The sequence below is a fragment of the Camellia sinensis genome, chromosome 12 (genome assembly GCF_055761805.1).
Source record: "Camellia sinensis isolate YWXY chromosome 12, ASM5576180v1, whole genome shotgun sequence".
Classification (NCBI taxonomy): Eukaryota; Viridiplantae; Streptophyta; class Magnoliopsida; order Ericales; family Theaceae; genus Camellia; species Camellia sinensis.
In genome coordinates, this window is record NC_138972.1 from 59,316,106 (window position 1) to 59,335,416 (window position 19,311).

Here is a 19,311-nt window from a genome sequence, read left to right on the forward strand (position 1 = left end):
TCATTAAAAGCTCTATTTTACTTATATAATACTAGTGTTTCACCCTTACATAGTTGTATTAATAATTATTTATATATATATTTTGATAATAATGAGAGAATTTTGATCAAATCTCTTAAAAGGTATGTGGATTGACAAAAATAAATAAATGTTGATGAGGGAATTTTGACCAAATCTCTCAAAAGGCATGTGGATTGAAAGAAATTGATAAATATAAATTATGATTTTATTATTGATCCCACTCATTAATATACATACTAGTATACCAACTAGTGTTATGTCATTATTACTGATTCCACATATTATACAAATTACAAATATCTAAAACTTTTAAAATTATGCAACATCATTTGTTAATATACTAGTTAATATATTAATTGGTACATATAACATTATTCAATTACAAATATAAAACGGTAGTGCTACATGCACTAATTACCAACACTAGTTATGACATTATTATTGACTCCATTCATTAATCACATTACAAATATTAAAAATTTCTTAAATTATATCATATCATTAATTGATATATTAATTAATACACTAACTAATACATATAACATTATTCATATCAAAAATATTTTAAATTATATCATATTATCAATTAATACATTAATTGATATATAAAACATTAATTAAAAAAAGAAAAATGTCTCGTAGCTCAAATTTTGTGGCTCAAAAGTGGTTCAAATAGTCAAAACGATGTCGTTTTGGCCATTTTATATTGTTCTGTACTCAAAACGACGTTGTTTTGGCCATTTAAGCCACTTTTAAGCCACAAAATTTGAGTTACGTAGCATTATCGTTAAAAAAAACCTTTGTTACCATTTGCCAACCTAATAATAAATGTCACTTTTGGCTCTCTTTTTAAGTTAGTGCAATATGGTGATGTGTGAATGCATTTTCATTTACTGCCTCGTATTTGGGAAAAGGTTTTTTTGTTTGTTTGTTATTTCTTTTTCAATAGCTGTTTAACTGAAAACTCGAAACTAATATAAAATTCGTTTGAAAAAAAAAACTTAATTTTTTTATTAAAATAATAAAAAAATAAAATAGACTTTTAATTTAATAAGATAAAATTAACATGTAATCCTTATATTTTTTTCTTAAAAATCAAAAAAATTAAAAAATTCATCATAAATATTTTTTTTAATCCTAAATTAAAATAATTAAAAAATTTAAAAATTAACTCACATTTCAAACCAACTTATATTATGTGGGTATTTAGGAAGTGAGTTTTTTTAGTTGTAGGATATTATTGATTTTTTTTTTTTTGTGTTTGGAAAGATAGTTAGATTTTTTTGTGATTGAATGTGATGTTTGTGAGAGAAAAAATAAAGCAATTATGAGATTTGTGTGATATTTTATTTGGATTTATTTTTTTTGGGTCATGATTGAGACCCCCTTTAATCACCACCTCCACCACCCCACACACACGTGACGGGTGGTGATTGGAGGAGAAGAAAAAAAAAAAAGAAAAAAAAATTGGCTAACTATGTTGAGAGGGGGTCAAGGGGTGAGAAAAAAAAGGTTCGGATCATTATTAATTTTTTTTAATTTTGAAACTAATTTATCTTTGGGCAAATTACAAACACCCCTCGAAATTTGGTAAAAATACAGATTTCTCCTGAGATTTGAAAAATTACAAATTATCCCTTAAGGGTCAAATTTTCATGACAAATTGAGAAACATTAAGAGAGAATCTGTATGAAAATAAAAATATCAAAAGACAATTTATTATGAAAATATAAATCTTAAAAGATAAAATATAATTTTTCAAATTTCAAGAGAAAATTCACCAAATGTTTATAATTTATCCTTTATCTTTTAATAAAAAATACTAAAAAAAAAATTAAAAACTACCTTCCCAAACACCTCCTATTAATTGCATTCAAATTCCCCAGAATACTGGTGTGACGGTGCACTGTCACCCGCTGCCATTTAGACCCCTGCACATTAGTATTTACTCTCTCTCTCTCTCTCTCTCTCTCTGTATATACCACTTTTGTTTGGTTGTACTAGTAGTACATTCTTTCATTTTCATTACTGTTTACTATTTGTCTACTTCATCCTCTTCTCTACCATTTCCTCTTTGTTTTCTGCTTCCAAAACCTTCGCAACTCGCCTATATTCCAGGTATCAACTCTCTGTTTTTTTCTCTCTCTTTCATGTCTCTAATTTGTCTCTCTCTTTCTTAGCTTCTAGTTTCTAAGTAGCTTTTTGAACATTACACTACGCAAATTTTCTGCATTTTCTCTTTGGGTTTTGTTGCTTCTGTGAAAATTCTTGCTTCATATATCTGGATCTGGGTTGGAGGTGAATAATTTGATGATTTGTAGCTTCAGTGTTCATGGGTCTTTCATGAATCACTCCAGCATGTGCTGTTTACCTCCATATTCAACTGTCCTAGGTTTTTTGGTTTAGGGTTTTACACAATCATGGTCTTTGAGCTCAATAACAGGGTTATAGAGGGCTGAGGATTCTTTCTCTGCTTCATGCAACGGTCTTGCTGTGTTAATCTCACACTTATGTTTAAAGTTAAAGGTCAAATTATAGGGCAAAATACACCGGTAGTCGTATATTTTGACTGTTTTGTCATTTTGGTTTACGTAGTTTTAATTGGTTAAATTTTGACTCAGAATTTATGATTTTAACTTAATTTGGTCAAATTGATTACAAATATTATATTTTTTTAGAGAAAAATGCACGTATAAGCGGAACGTGTGATGTTAACAACTTTATTTAGTGGATTAAATTGACACAAAATGTAAAGTTAGAGTCACAATTGAGCTAATTAAAATTATAGAGACCAAAGTGATATAAAGAACAAAATATAAGACTACCCATATAATTTACCCAAAATTATATTTTTGTTTTAAGGATGTTGCGGTATACAACCCTTAAAAGGTACATACATCTTGTTGCCCATTTTTTTTTCTTTCAATGTCAAGAATTTTTGTAGCAAAGGTTACGTAACATTTTTTCCACAGTATTCCCACAATTTGTGAGTTTTTAAGTGAAGATGTAACAATTTGTGATATGTATTTTTATGGTGCGTAAGTATCACAAATTGTTGTAACTTCGTTTCAGAAATCATAAATTGTTGTAACAAGAAGAATGCGTAACATTTCTCACAAATATTTGTGAGTTTCTCATGATTTTAATGGCGTTTTACTATAATTTTTAGCTTGAATTGTTGGTTATGTATTTTTCTGACGTGACTTGCTTTGATAAAAGCACAACAAGATCAGTGTAAGAAACCATGATGGAGAAACTGGACTTGTTATGGAGAGTAGGGGTGGGCAGAAAAACCTCCATTTTGTTGACTCATGCTGACTCTAACCTACCCAAACTATCCTGTGAGAAGAAGAGTGTGTTAGACTGGGCAGGTTAGATGATAAAATAAAAGTCGGGGGGTCAGTTGGCTAGTGGGTTAATATTAGTCAATTCATTTATAAACACACCCAATCTGCTTACATGTTGCTTGCACATAATCTGTCTAGCACTGTTAATAAGATGACACTCGCCCCATATTTTTATCTCATATTTTTTCCTAATTTGAATTTTTGCATTAATTAGTAAAATATGATTTTGAATAATGCCATGCATTCGATTAATTTTTGAGTTTTGTGTTGGTATTTAAATAAATATGAAATTTTGTTTGAAATTGTAAAAGAACTATGTATGAATGTTTCCTTGTGTTCTTTCCTATTTTGTGTTTTTAATCTGCCCAATCTGTTGGTTTGAAATAGCCAAAATATCCTACTAGTTATGTTGATGGATGGGTTGGCAACGGGTTGAATAATTCTCAATTTGGATGAAATATTCTACTAACTTAAATAGCTGTGTTTTGCTTTTTACAACCATGCTACATCTACCACTTGAAAATGGTTATGTAGTGAAATTTCCATGATCTTACCATGAATATTTGGTCTCAGCCATACCTCTAGATTGTTCAGTATAGCTTTGGAATGTTTTTTTTCCTTGTAATTGCAATACACATTTTATGATGCTATGAGATTCTCTCTCATTAATGTTATGACATTTGATTTTATTGTCCTCTTATTGGCTTGAAGTATAGGAAATGGAGCCATTTGGGGAGACAGACGTTCTGCTGCCACCTCCACCAGAAATTCCCCCAGACATAGATCCCATACGAGTACAAGAACCAGAAGATGTGCCTGAATTCACTAAGAAAACATCAGAGCCCAAGCGTGTTCCCATGGCCAGACCTGGTACTGGATCTAAAGGACAAAAAATATCACTACTCAGTAATCATTTCAAAGTTGGTATTACTAATGCTACCGGGCACTTTTTTCACTACTGTGTAAGTCCCTCTCGTCCAGTGCGGTTTAGTGTTTCTCTTATGGAGTTTGTTGGTTCTGAAATGGTTTTATTTTTTATTTATTTATTTATTCTTTTGTTTGTTGAGCAGGTTTCAATATTCTATGAAGATGATCGCCCTCTTGATGGCAAGGGTATTGGAAGGAAAATAATTGACAAAGTTCATGAAACTTATGAATCTGAGCTTGGGAAAAAGGATTTTGCTTATGATGGGGAGAAGAGCTTATTCACAGTTGGTGCCCTCCCACGTAATAAGATGGAATTTACTGTTGTTCTTGATTCTGTCTCACCAAAAAGGTAAAATGCTCAGTTACGTGAATTATAGTTAAAATACAGGTTAAATGACATGTTCTCCATTACAATTGGAGTTTAACTTGGTGGTTGGGCAGTTTTGGATCTAAAACAAATGGTAGTGGCAGCCCCGGAGGGAATGGAAGTCCTAATGAGAGTGACAGGAAGAGGCTAAGACGTGCGCCCCAATCCAAAACATTTAAAGTAGAGATCAGTTTTGCAGCTAAAATCCCAGTTCAGGCTATTGCAAGTGCGTTACGTGGTCAAGAATCTGAGAACTCTCAAGAAGCCTTAAGGGTCTTAGACATCATTTTAAGGCAGCATGCTTCCAAGCAGTAAGTTCACAATTCGCACATTTAGCTACATTTTCTTTCTATTTTGACTTCCCGGTATTATTTTCTTACAATTGACCTGTTTTATACAGGGGTTGCCTTCTTGTCCGACAATCATTTTTTCATGATAATCAGAGCAACTTCACAGATTTGGGAGGTGGTGTCCTTGGGTGTAGAGGTTTCCATTCAAGCTTTCGCGCCACCCGAGGAGGATTATCGCTAAACATGGGCAAGTCACTGTACTTGGCTTGAATTTTAGGCATCTCTTTATCATTTTTAATTTTTTCCCCATTTTTTTCTCCCCTAAAAATATGCAGATGGGTCCACTACAACAATAGTACAGCCAGGGCCAGTGATTGATTTTCTCATAGCCAATCAAGGTGTAAGAGATCCTTTTCAGGTTGACTGGGCAAAGGTAATTGGCTATCACTTTATGGCATTCTGTTGGTGATATTTTATTTACTTTTGGCTAATGGAAAACTTTTTCTGATCTTAACAGGCTAAACGAACTCTTAAAAATTTGAGGATAAAGGTAACACCTTCTAATATGGAGTACAGAATTATAGGTTTGAGTGAGAGCCCTTGCAAAGAACAGATGTAAGCTTTTGTTGCCGTCATATTTTTGTACAAACTATGCTGGCTTTCATTCTATGAGTTTGCTTTAGTTTTTGAATGTGTTGTTTTCTTGATTAATTGTATTATACTTTGTTTTTTTTTTTTTTTTGGTAGGTTCTCACTGAAAACGAGAGGACAAAAGGATGAAAATGAAAGTGTTGATGTGACAGTTTATGATTATTTTGTTAATTATCGTCACCTAGAGTTACGCTACTCAGCAGATTTGCCATGTGTTAATGTTGGGAAACCAAAACGGCCAACTTACATCCCTATTGAGGTACAAACACTTTTTTTTAACATCTCATCTACTAAATTTGTCTATTGGCCAACTTCTTTTAACTTTGTTGGTGATAATAAGGGGAGTATAATGGTCTGCATGTTGTCTAGCTTTGCATGTTGGTTTCCTTACAACGCTACACGAAGGCATTAACTGTCCATCAAAGATCATCATTGGTAGAAAAATCAAGGCAAAAGCCCCAAGAAAAGATCAGGATCTTGACTGATGTAGGTTTCTTTCCATTGGTTCTCACTAATACAGATTGTTCTTTCCATGTTCATATCAGTGCATTACATGGGCTTCTGTGCAGGTAATGAAAAGCAACAACTATGGTTCTGATCCAATGCTGCGTTCCTGTGGCGTTTCAATTCAAGCTAATTTTACTCAAGTAGAAGGCCGTGTTCTGTCAGCCCCAAGGGTATAATAGTATATGTTTTTCTCTGTTCTGTATGTTTTCTATAGTGATTTAGTGGTAACTAACTCTCATTTCCCTGGATGTTTCCTTGATCTTTCTTTGGATTAGATGTAATGGTTAGATAGTTTCGAATCTCTCTATCAAATCGCTATTTTATTGCAGTTGAAGTTGGGCAACGGAGAGGATCTTATGCCTCGAAATGGACGGTGGAACTTAAATAATAAGGTGCTAAATATTGTTTATTTCATTCTAAATGTTTATGTTGGTGACTCTGATATGAGTTATGTTAAATGTTCATGTTGGTGACTCTGATATGAGTTATGTTCTTCTGCAGAAATTTGTGGAACCTACAAAAATTAAGAACTGGGTTGTAGTAAATTTCTCCGCTCGTTGTGATGTACGTGGTCTATGTAGAGATTTGGCCAGGGTTGGAGAAATGAAGGGAATTGTGAGTTTCACTGATTTGTGTGAATATTGTGTTTCTTGAATCTAGTGACTCTTTAGTAATATATATTTCTTTATATGCTCACTGATTTGTGTGAATATTGTATTTCTTGAATCTAGTAACTCTTTAGTAATATATATTTCTTTGTATGCTTTCTTTTCAGTCCATAGATCCCCCAGCTGATGTTTTTGAAGAGAACCCTCAGTTTAGACGGGCTCCACCTCCTGTTCGGGTGGAGAAAATGTTCGAACAAATGATGCCAAAATTGCCTCATGGACCACCACACTTTATTCTGTGTCTTCTTCCTGATAGGAAGAACTCTGATGTTTATGGTTGGCTCATTATATAACTTCTTTAACACAAACTATTAACTATTATTTTTTATTTGTGTCTTATACACCGTTCAATTTAATCTATAAGGTCCATGGAAAAAGAAGAACCTGGCAGATTTTGGAATTTTTAATCAATGCCTTGCACCTATGAGAGTTAATGATCAGTATCTCAACAATCTTCTATTGAAGATTAATGCCAAAGTAAGCTTTTTGCTTTTTAATTTTTGTTCTACTGGATTTTTCATCTGTTGATTTTCCTTACTTCGTTCTACAGCTTGGTGGTTTAAATTCGATATTATCTATTGAACCTGCAAGAAATATCCCTGTGGTTTCAAACAATCCTACCATGATCTTTGGTATGGATGTGTCACATGGTTCCCCTGGTCACTCTGATGTGCCATCTATTGCTGCAGTAAGTCCTTGTTCCCTCATTTAATTAATTTATTTATTTTTTCATACAACTGTTTACTTTGTGCCAAAATCAATTTGTTTTATTTCAAATATGATTGGTACAAAATTACTGTTTTATCATTCACCTGTTTATTCTTTCATTTTTGTTTTGGTACTTCATTTGTTTGTGTAGGTAGTCAGCTCCAGGCATTGGCCACTGATTTCACGTTACAGAGCATCTGTTCGCTCACAGTCATCGAAGGTTGAAATGATTGATTCCCTTTTTAAGCGTGGGGCAGACAATGAGGACACTGGGATAGTAAGGTGCATATTTGTCTTTCATGCTTGATGTAGGAGTTGGCTATATGTCATAAAGTCAGCTTATTGGCTTAAAAATAAGCAAACAAAAAGTCGAGTTAAAAAAGTCACGTTGTTTGGCATACTTAATGGCATTTTGGCTTTTGTAATGGCTTTGTAGCTTAACACGTTTGTTAAAATTGCTAGCTGTTTAGTTTTTTTTGTGCAAAATGAGCAATTTGTTCTTTATAGTAATGCAAAAAGTTATGGGCTTTTTTTTTCGTGTAAAAGTTGTTTTTATTTTATTTTGTTTGTTTTTTTTTTATAATATGTATGGGCTTTTTGGATTTTTATGGAAAAGTTAATTTTTTGGACTTTTGTGGTATGCCAAAGGACAAAACAGTTTTTTAAGCTTATTGGGCTAAAAAAACCATAAGCTGGCTTATTAGCTCATGCAAAGGAAGCCAAGTGCGGTTGGTTTTTCTTCCGGTGGTTGTTTTTCTGTCTTATTTCTCTATGTTCTAATATGGAGTGCTGAATGCATATCTTCTTCTTTGTCCTTTGTCCTTTTTTATTATTTTTATTTTAGGGAGTTGTTGCTGGACTTCTATTCAAGTTCAGGGCAAAGAAAGCCATCACAAATTATAATTTTCAGGTTTGGTTTTATCTCTTATTTAGAAACTGAATCTTTGTATGCTTTCTTCGCCTTAGTTCTTATTTGCTATAATGTTAATCGTGATGAAGCCTAGAACATACCATTAATAGAATTATATGAGCCACTAAAGCTTGGAAAGTGACTGTTATGACTCACTAGAGTAACACAATAAGTAAAATTACTTGTCACAATAATTAGCTGTAGATGTATCCTGTATCATCATGTGTTGTGGACATGTAGCCATTGACGTGTGCCCAATGTATGAACCTACATGTGTGCCTTCAACGGACACGCGTTCAATTGGCATGTTCGGTCTTGAACCAGGCGATATTCAAGGACAGATCTTGTATGCGCCTAAGTATTACTGTGGGGGGTCACAACGTGTGCCTATTAACTGTGGTAGTTATATACGCGCGCTTACTGTGGGAGGTCACAATGCGTGCTTATTAACTGCAGTAGTTATACTGCATGCCTCAGTGCTTAACTGAGACAAGTGACCTTATCTCATTGTTGTGGATGTTGGACTGCACCACTCTTATATACTATGTCAAGAGGCAGGACCTAAGTATGTTGGATGCTTCAATGTGAACTATGGGACTCCAGGGTCTTGCAGCTTGGTCCGTGGTGGTTAGAGATGGAGGTTTCATCATGGCGCTGCACCTGTGTGGGGGGCAGGATGCATTAGCTTGTTCTATTGAGAGATGCTGCGCCATTGAGCCTGTGTTCAGAATCTTGAGGATTGAGACAAATCCTAACAAACTAATACATTATGGCATGTAACGGAATTCTTGAAATGTTCAGTAGTTTGTTGTGGTTACGTGACACACCTATAAATAGTAGTTCAGACTCCCTTACATCACAAGATACATATACTTCCATCTTCTTGAAAGGTCATCTCGGTCTGAGCTATGGACTTGAGCTTTGGTGCTCCATTGTCTCTCCTCCTCACTGAGTTAACCCCATTCTCTTCAGTGTCATTGACATGTACTACCACTTGCTGATGAATCATTGACCTTGGTCAGGCCTTTCTACGGTAGCTTTCTGTCATATTTTATTTATTTATATTATTATTACAGGACTTTCATGCTTTGCTTGACATTTGACTACGTTTTAGTTTCATCTGTCTCATAACCCTTGAGTCATTATCAGACTTCTAAAATGATTTAATTAATGACTACATCATTTGCACCTGACAGAAACTAAAGGAGGATAGTAGTTAGACTCTCCCATTGTCTTCTTTGTCTTCACCTTTATTTTTCCTTCGCTTCTCTTCCCCTAGAAACACAACACATGGAAGATCTAGAAAGATTACTAGATGTGAAGAACATTTGCTTGGTTAGGGGTCCAAATTAATAAACTACTCAAAAATAGCACAATTGTGAAAGCTGGCCCAGTTGCTAAACACTTCGCTCTTTAAGTATAAACACTCCCTAACATGCCCAAAGTATCCACTACTTACATTCTTTCTTCTATTTCTATTTTGCTAGAGGATCTATTTTAAGCTTCAGGTAAAAATGGTATTCTTTTTTTTTCCCCTCAAGATTCCCATGCAAATGAACACAAAATGTCTTACTGCAATCGATCTAGGGTTTCAACTGGAGATCTCTTGGGTTTTGATCTTCATCTTTGATATTTTCAATTTCTATCCGGTGTTTGTCGTGTTTGAAGCCTTTAGTTCTTCAATTTCCTTTGCTGTTCCACTTTTGCCTCTGTAATTTTATTATTCTTCCATCCCTGTTGATCTTCATAACCTTCTGGTTGTGGTCCTCTTGGATTTGGTAAGTATCAAGTTTTTATTTATTTTTATTTTTTATTTTTTTGTGCTCTTGTTTTTGTTTTGGGTGTGATCAATGGTTTTGTTTTTTGGGTCTTCCTTTCCTGGTGAGCAAGTGTTAATGCCTCCTTTGAGTGAGAGGAGGCCTGATGGTCGTAGGGGGAACAAAGATGGTTGCAAGAAGAGCAGTGTTGGCACTGTCAGGAGTTGTGGTGGCAAGAAGAGTTATTGGATATAATAAAAAGGTTATCATATCTCGAAAAAATGAAAATAACATAGGGCTTCATGGTGCCCACCACTGAATCGTAGTATATATTCGGAGGAAAAAAATTCTGTTTTTAATAATTAGATCTGTTCATTTGTTCAGTAACTTTGGAGACATCAGGTTATTACAAACTAGAAACAAGGTTATGATTGAAATATTGTAATATCCATTTATAGAAGAAGGTTGAGGGAAACGTTGCAAAGTCTCTATTGAACTTGGTGGACTTAAAGCTTCCATTGTTGTATATATGGTTTATGTCAAATCCGTTCAGTTGGCATAATAGAAACTCTGCATCCTCATCATCATGATCGTTGTCATTATCATTAATTTGATGAGTAATGTTTTAATGTTTGGTCACTCAAAACATGTGGATTATGAATGGTCATTTCTCTTGCCTCCTAAATTGCTAATGGCGCTAATTATAATTGCATTGTTTTTTAATGTGTTTGACTTAGGGATGGAGTAAGTGAGTCCCAGTTCAATCAAGTTTTGAACATTGAGCTGGATCAAATCATTGAGGTTGTCTTGCTATGATGATGCCCCTCTAATATAGCATGTCAATGAAGCAACTACAATTATAATTTTCCTTTCATATTTACTCCTTTTTTTGTTTTTGTTTTTGGTAGGCCTGTAAGTTCCTTGATGAGAATTGGTCCCCAAAGTTTACTGTCATTATTGCCCAAAAGAACCACCACACTAAGTTTTTCCAAGCTGGATCTCCAGATAATGTTCCTCCTGGTTAGCATCTATACATCTTTTTGGAGAAAGTTTTAGTTTAGATCATTTTGTATATTGATGCGGTTCTTTGTTGTGGATTCGTGCAGGAACCGTAATTGATAAAGAAGTGTGTCATCCTCATAACTTTGATTTCTACATGTGTGCACATGCTGGGATGATAGTGAGTTTTCACATTAAGCTCACATGTATATGGCTGCTTTTAAATAAATTTGCCCTGTTTTGGAACCTTGGAGGTAATATTCATATGCGAGGAATGCCTGGAGAGTCACATGGATTCACATATTAGTCCTATTTCTCTTCTACTAAACTTGCTAGAAGAGTTATCACATGGTTTCTCATTGCTATTGTTGAGTGATATGCTTCAATTGTGTGCCTTTTGACACAGGAGCTTCTATTTTCACAACTTTCTCAGTTCGCACACCATTTCTCGTTCCAAAGTTGATTTCCAAAGAACATTACATGGTTTGAAAATCAACTTTCAAACCAAGATATAGCTGAATCATAAAGTGTCGTTCGAAAGTTGAATTCTGAATAAAAAAAAAGTGTGTGAACTAGGATAATTTAATGTGTGGAAATAGAAGCTCCCATATGGCACCTTTAAATTTATTGATATTGGTGCCTGTATGATCCATCCAACTTTACATTTTTTGTGTGCATATATTTGAAGTTCCTATCAAATTGTTTTTGTATCGTTCACATTTGTTGTACTTATGTTTTCTAATACAATTATCTCTTGTTTCATTTTCTAGGGCACAACAAGGCCAACTCATTACCATATTCTGTTTGATGAGATTGGTTTTTCTGTTGATGATCTACAAGAACTTGTTCATTCTCTGTCATATGTGTAAGTTGATCTTTGTCTTCCCCCCAACCCCCCTCTCTTTTCCCTACATAAATTTTTTGTAACGGAATGACTGCTAGAACTTATCTGTTTTCCCAGGTATCAAAGGAGCACCACTGCCATATCCATAGGTAATTTATAGTTTTGGGCAAAACCAAAGTTAATTTTGTCGGCAAATATCTGAGTTGGTGTAAATAGGTTTACCTTTCTTGAATATGAAAATTATTGAATTTACCTATGCTCAATGAAGGCATGTTGCCTTGCCCCATCTGAGCAATCTGGTGCACCTTGAATATTGTCTGGGTCTAGCTTAGGCACTGTCTCTGATAAAGGCATGCTTGTTATTAGTTATTTAATGGTAAGGCACAGGATTGTGTGTTAGGTAGCCGATGGAATTGGTAGATGTTATGATTAGGAGGAGAGTTAGTATAGCTTGCGTACAAGAAACTAAGTGGATGGGTGAGAAAGTTAGGGAAATTGAGGATACCGGTTTTAAACTGTATTATCGTGGTAAGGATAGACGTAGGAATGGGGTAGGAATTATAACTGCCAAGGGTCTTGTGGAAAATGTAGTGGCGTTCATTAGGGAAGGGGGATATGATTATGTTAGTTAAATTAGTTATTGGAGGGAATATAGTGAACGTTATTAGTGTATACGACCCTCAAGTAAGATTAGATGATTAGACTAGGAGGGGTTTTTGGGAGCAAATGGATGAGATCTTATAGGAGATACTCCTAGGAGTAAGGTTCTAAAAAGCGGTTGCAGTCGCCGTAACAATAGCGGTGGCGGTTGCGGGGTGTAAAAGCTATAGCGTAACGGTTGCGGTAATCGGAACCGTGAATTTTTTTATTTTTCACACAATTTGAAAAAAACTTATCGATATGCATATTTTTTTTCCATAATCATATTTATTGGGTTTTAAAATAAATGTTGACCAATTTTTGTAAATTTTTAAGTATGATCCAATATATTTTATATTTTTAAATCACTATAAACTGAGTTTTTTATATTTTATTTTAATAATTAATGACTTTATATTATATAAAAAATCAATCACTAACTATTATATATAAGATAAACAATGACAAAAGTAAGAGAATAAGAGCTTAAATATATATATACATATTTTAATCAAGCCAAATAGATAATGACTACACTTACTATTATTATTATTATTATTATTATTATTTTTCAAACAATATATAGATAGACACACAAACAAAATGGTTGAGTGATAGCAGCTAAATAAAATAACATAGGTCTTACAGCTTTAACAAATCAATATCATGTTCTTTATCTTCTCTCTTCTCTCTCTATCTCTTGCTCCTCCATCTTACCTCTTCTCTCTCTATCCCTCTTCCCCCATTTTAGTTTTTTTTTTTGTGTGCGTTTTTTTGAAAGAAGAGTTAGGAACCATTACGTAACAGGCCGTTACGCACCGTTACGATAGCTACGGACGACACACTTGTGAATCTCAGTCACATTGCAAGTAACGGATGGCGGTAACCATCACAACCGTTATGTAACGGTTGCAGCTGTTTTTTAAAACCTTACGTAGGAGAGAACCTAGTTATAGGTGGAGATTTTAATGGCCATGTAGACATAGATAAACTAGGCTATGAAAGGGTGCATGGTGGATACGGTTTTGGTGACTGAAATGAGGCTGGAGAGAGTATCTTAGATTTTGCGTTGGCTTCTGACCTAGTGGTGGCCAATACAATGTATAAGAAGAGGGAGAACCATTTAATAACTTTTAATAGTGAGTCAGTTAAGAGCTAAATAGATTACTTCTTAGTGAGAAAAGTGGACCGCTTAAAATGTAATGATTATAAGGTGATTCCTAGAGAGAGCTTGGCCTCTCAGCATAGGATTTTGGTACTAGATTTATGTTTTAGAGCACAATACCAAGCTAGGAATGATGGGGGCGTCGTAGGATGAGATGGTGTGACGTAAAAAGGGATAAACTAGAAATATTTAAGAATAGAATAGATAAGGAAGGTACTTGGGACTTGGAAGATGATGCTAACAATATGTGAAACTCACTGACCAATTGTATGAGGAGAATCTTAAGGGAAGTGCTTGGAGAGTGGAAAGGAACAGGACCCAGCTCTTGGGAAACTTGGTGGTGAAGGGAAGAGGTTCAAGCGGTAGTTAAGGCAAAAAAAAGAGTGCTTTAAAAAGTAGCAGAATGATAGAACTGAGGAAAACTTTAAGAGCTATAGATTGGCTAATAAGGAGGTCAAGAAAGTAGTAAGAGAGACTAAGTTGAAAGCTTATGATGACCTATACACTAGACTAGATAGTAAGGAGGGAGAGAAGAGGGTATACAAATTTAATAGGATACGGGAGAGGAAACCAAAAGATTTTAATCAAGTTAAATGCATCAAGAGTGAGGATTCTAAGGTATTGGTGAAGGATGAAGAGATAAGGAAAGATGGAAGAATTATTTTCAGAAACTATTAAATGAGGAACATGAAAGTACAACAATATGAGAAGAAATAACCAGTAATACGATACACCAAGATTATAGGTTCTATCGTAGGATTAAGAACTTTGAAGTAGAGATTGCACTGAAGAAGATGAAATCAAATAAGGCTTTAAGACCCAATGATATCCCTATTGAAACTTAGCTTGATTGACTAGGTGGTTTAGCAAAATTTTGTTGACTAGGAACATGCCAGATGAGTGGAGAAAAAGTATTTTAATGCCAATTTATAAGAATAAAAGAGATGTCTAGAATTGCAACAACTATAGAGGAATCAAGCTAATTTGTCATATAATGACAGTGTGGAGGAGGGTGATAGAATGCCGATTGCGAGATATAATAGAGGTGTCAGAGAATCAATTTGGATTTATGTTTGGTAAGTCAAGAATGGAAGCGATCTATCTTTTGAGGAGAGCAATAAAAACGTATAAAGAAAAGAAAAGAAAAGAGACATTCATATGATGTTTATCGATTTTGAGAAAGCATATAATAGAGTGTCCCGAAATATAATATGGTGGGTGTTAGAGAAGAAAGGGGTGACAAAAGGTTACATTGACGTGATTAGGGACATGTATGAAAGGGTGGTGACCATTATTAGATCGCCTGCTGGAGAGACGAATGAATTTCCTATTATTGTAGGGTTACACCCAAGGTTGTTAAGATCGCGATCCGGATCGTATGATCCCTACGATCCAATATACATCATTCGATCCGACTCGTGCTTTGGATCGACCCCAAATCAAGATCGTGAAAGGATCGTTGGGATTGGTGGGATCGTATCTGGATCGTGACTCCATGCGATCCAGATTTGAAGGGTTTTTTCTCAACTTGAAAGCAAAATCAGGAGCAAAAAAAAGAGAGGCAGAGAAACAAAGCAAGCAGACTTGCGATTAGGGCAGTACAACTTGGGGAAAGAGAAATTCAACAACAAATTTCAGATTTTGCAGCCACAAACCAGGTACGTTGTTCTTCTTCTTCTTCTTCTTCTTCTTCGCATCTTCCTCTCTCTTCGAATCTTCCTCTCACTTCGCTGTTCTTCTTTGTCTTTGAATCTTCCTCTCTTTTCGATCTTCTCTTCTTTTTCTTTCTTCACTACGCAGCTCTTCTTCCTTTCTTTTCATTGATCTGCTTTTTCATTGCTCAGCTGCTGTTATTTTTCTTTCTTCTTGCTCTCATTTTGTTCTAATTTTGTATATTATGTATATACTGAATTTGTTCTTTGTTTTTGTTTGTTTTTGTTTTTTTTTGCTCTTATTATTATTATTATTTTTTGTTTCTATAAATTGTATATGATATATATATATATATATATATTTGTATGAATGACGTGTTGATCACTTGAACATTTGGATTTCAATTCAAATTTTATATTTGGTTCTGTTCCTCCTCAGATTTCTAGAATGGTGAAGCTTCAAACTCTCAATGTCGGTGATGATGATGATGATGATGATGATGATGGCGGTGGTGGTGATGTGGCAATGATTAATGTTGATTGTGGCAATAATGATTATAATTTCGGCGACCATAATAACTTATTTTAGTCTTTTATTTGTTCTTTCTTCATTAGTTTGTTTTGTTTTTATTAAGAAACAATGACAATGGTGTGCAAGTGTTAGTATTTGCCTTTATTATGTTTTTGACTTCTTTTTTTTGAAAAAAAATGTTTGAATGCTACCTTGAATTGCTATATTTCTTTTCTTGGGACTTATTCTATATATATTTTGATAGTGTTACTTAATCATATAAAAATTATTGCATTTTTTTATCATTTTAGTAGGATCTTACGATTCTCGATCCGATCCTACGATCCGATCCGACAGACCTCCAAAATGATCCTGAGTAGGATCCCGATCTTAACAACCTTGGTTATACCAAAGATTTACCTTAAGTCTTTATCTTTTTGTTTTAGTTATGGATAAGTTGATGAGAAATATTCAAGACGGCGTGCCATGGTGTATGCTTTTTATAGACAATATCGTGCTAGTGGATAGATTAGAGAAGGAGTTAACACAAAGTTGGAGATTTGGAGAAAAGCTCTTGAATATAAAGAATTTCGGATAAGCAGAACTAAGACAGAATACACAAAGTGTAAATTTAGTAACAGTAACAATGAAAACAGAGGAGAAGTGAAGATTGAAAACCAAAAACTGCCTAAGAGTGAACATTTTCATTATTTAGGGTCGATTATCACAACAGCGGGGGAGATTGATGCGGATGTGACCCATTGGATTAAGACGGGATGGTGTAAGTGGAGAAGTGCGTCTGAGGTACTGTGCGATAAACGAATACCCACTAGACTAAAAGGTAAGTTCTATATAATGGCTATTAGACCAGTGATGTTGTATGGGACGGAGTGTTGGTTAATCAAGAAATAACATGTAGATAAAATGAGGGTGGCTGAGATGAGGATACTAAGGTGGATGTGTGGCAAGACTAGACAAGACAGAATTAGGAATGAGTGTATTCGAGAATGAGTAGAAGTAGCACCGATAGAAGACAAGTTGAGAGAGAATCGATTGAGATGGTTTGGTTATATTCAACGGAGGCCAACAGAGGCAGTAGTGAAGAGATGCGATGTTGTAACGGTAGATGGAAGTGTTAGGGGATAGGGTAGGCCTAGATTAACGTTGGCTAGCGTTGTAAATAGAGATATGGGTCTACTTAATTTGACTAATGAAATGACTTTTGATAGGGCCGCTTGGAGAAGTATTCTTGTAGCCGACCCCATTTGATGGGACTTAAAGTTTGGTTCGAGTTGGTTTGGTTTGGTTTGGTTTTACAATAGACTAACTTGGGTCATATTGAACACTCAATCTAACCTGCCATTATCATTCAATTCAATTTTGTACTGCATTTAGTATGAAATAATTCAGGAAAATTGAATTACACCACCCAATATGGTAGTTAACTGACTGTCTCCTTTTCCTGAAATTTTATTATTGCCTTCTGCAAATGTGAGTCTTTCCCAATATATTAATTTATACCGAAAGCAAGAAAATAGTTTGTAGCCCAAATAAAGCAGGAGAGTTGTGTGTTAGGTATACTTGCTGCCAATCTGCACGTAAAATTTTTTGTTTGATTCCTTATGAACATGAATCCTAATATCGATATGCGAGTAAATACTGGTGGCCCATATGAACATGAATCCTAATATCACGACGTGCCTGTCTTCGGGTGTTTTTCATATTGATTGAAACACAAGGCTTAGTTTGGTTTGGTTTGGTTACTTTGTCGTCAAGTGCATGTGCGCTCTCAGAACGCAAGCATGTTTGGTCCTAATCTGCACATTGTAATAACATAATTATCCTTCTCATCCCGGAGAACTTATAATTGGTGTTGAGGGTGCTATGAAAGTAATTTTAATTTGTTTGCTACAATTATTTTGTTTGTTTAGAAGTTTAAACTCTGCTTCTTGCAGTTGCACCGATCCGTTATGCGCACTTGGCAGCTACACAAATTTCATTGTTTATGAAGTTTGAGGATATGTCTGAAACATCTTCAAGTCACGGAGGTCTCACATCTGTTGGCGGTCCTCCAGTACCAGAGCTGCCCAAGTTGCATAGCAATGTGTGCAGTTCTATGTTTTTCTGCTGATGTTTGGTAAAATCCCAAAAGTCTACTACTCTGTGCTGCAGATATGTATATGTTGTGTTACTACTTACTAGTATGTTTATTGTGCTACTAGGTTTTAAGTTATGGTAGTGGTTGTGATTAGGGAAGAACTTTCCAAGGATGAAATCTTGTTTGATGTTAATATGTAAGATTTGGGTTCTGGTTGTGTGAGCTTCTTTTAATGTATGAACACTTTTTGTTGGGTTATGTTGTCTACCTGTTTTGTGCATATGCAATTATCCTTTGTTTAGTTTCTGGAAACATTGATGATGAGTTTTGTTTTTTTGTGGATGGTGGTTTTAAGTAGGGATTTGAAAAAGAAAAGAAAAAATGTGAGTGAAATATAAATGAAATATAAGTTTGTTTGTTTGTTTGTTTTTTATTATTTTTTTTCTCGTCTCTTTTCAAATTTCTATACAAATTCATGATATAACATTGGGGTCTTTGTTATGCTTTTGGTATTCCAATTCTTGTGGGAATTTGTTTTTTGGTTTAAGTTTAGTCTCTAGTGAATTTTGTTTTAATTATGTTAAACTCTTTTGCCTTTGAAAGTTTTAAAAAAAAAATGAAAAATTCACTGAGGTTATGTTTGGTTCATGGATTTGGGAAGAAATTTGGAACGTCAAAAGGAAATGTGTGAAAAGTTGGTGAAATGTAGAATAAAGTTATTTTTATAAAGCAACAAATGTTAATGTAAAAATAATTGTCAAATTAACCCTAAAAAAGAAAAAAATAGAATTTCTATTTTTATTTTTATTTTTATTTTTATCCAGTAGGTGCGAAAGAAGTATGGAGCTTTTTTACCTGAATTTGGAGCTTATACCATCAGCAGTGGGGAGATTTTAACACGAAGATGTTAAAATGTAAGCAATTTATATAATTTCTACCAAATAGTCGCAAAGGTTGTCATTAGGAAAAATTATGGAGTTTGGAGTTTGGAGTTTTTTACATTGTGTTTGGTTCTTGAATTTGAATTAGAAAAAAAAAAAAAACAGAGAAGAAGAAATGGAGATGCCATCTTGTTGGGTCACACACCAAATTAGCTCAAGGCAAATCTTTTTTTAATACACATACCTATTAATTTGATTATCAATTAATTTTCTTAATTTATACATTTAAAGTAACAATTACACCATTCACATATAACCATTATACACACACCACTAATATTCTTGTCACACACTTTTGATTGACCCTAC

General features: G+C 34.4%; 1 protein-coding gene and 1 long non-coding RNA gene across 7 annotated transcripts; both read left to right on the top strand.

Annotated features, from left to right (window-relative positions):
- The first annotated feature begins 1,908 nt into the window (after nucleotides 1–1,908).
- Nucleotides 1,909–18,319, top strand: LOC114263190 (protein argonaute 4A). Of its 6 annotated transcripts, none has more exons than XR_003629561.2 (23): nucleotides 1,909–2,139; nucleotides 4,085–4,330; nucleotides 4,439–4,644; nucleotides 4,737–4,973; nucleotides 5,063–5,199; nucleotides 5,288–5,385; nucleotides 5,470–5,567; nucleotides 5,700–5,862; nucleotides 5,973–6,089; nucleotides 6,173–6,280; nucleotides 6,440–6,502; nucleotides 6,612–6,725; nucleotides 6,886–7,054; nucleotides 7,143–7,255; nucleotides 7,329–7,466; nucleotides 7,638–7,768; nucleotides 8,331–8,396; nucleotides 10,891–10,954; nucleotides 11,062–11,173; nucleotides 11,260–11,406; nucleotides 11,923–12,017; nucleotides 12,114–12,145; nucleotides 17,919–18,319. XR_003629561.2 is itself a non-coding variant. In XM_028203699.2 (23 exons), the coding sequence occupies exons 2-23, from the start codon at nucleotides 4,088–4,090 to the stop codon at nucleotides 18,092–18,094; spliced, it is 2,754 nt and encodes a 917-aa protein (XP_028059500.1). In that variant the 5' UTR covers nucleotides 1,909–2,139; nucleotides 4,085–4,087; the 3' UTR covers nucleotides 18,095–18,319. The 6 variants fall into 6 exon arrangements, 4 of the variants coding, with proteins under 4 accessions (XP_028059500.1, XP_028059501.1, XP_082754831.1 ...); XM_028203699.2 differs by having other exon boundaries at nucleotides 11,260–11,333; XR_014346469.1 differs by having other exon boundaries at nucleotides 1,912–2,139; nucleotides 4,080–4,330.
- On the top strand, nucleotides 13,387–16,215 carry LOC114263192 (uncharacterized). Its single transcript, XR_003629562.2, has 2 exons — nucleotides 13,387–15,458; nucleotides 15,892–16,215. It is a non-coding gene; the product is annotated as an uncharacterized LOC114263192 (long non-coding RNA).
- Nucleotides 18,320–19,311: the final 992 nt, after the last annotated feature.

Excerpts from the sequence above, each read along its gene's own strand:
- LOC114263190 (XM_028203699.2), top strand. The coding sequence starts at position 4,088 with ATGGAGCCATTTGGGGAGACAGACGTTCTGCTGCCACCTCCACCAGAA. Across the intron at positions 6,090-6,172 it reads AGATCAGGATCTTGACTGAT|GTAATGAAAAGCAACAACTA; the intron begins GTAGGTTTCTTT and ends GCTTCTGTGCAG. Across the intron at positions 11,174-11,259 it reads TCCAGATAATGTTCCTCCTG|GAACCGTAATTGATAAAGAA; the intron begins GTTAGCATCTAT and ends GGATTCGTGCAG.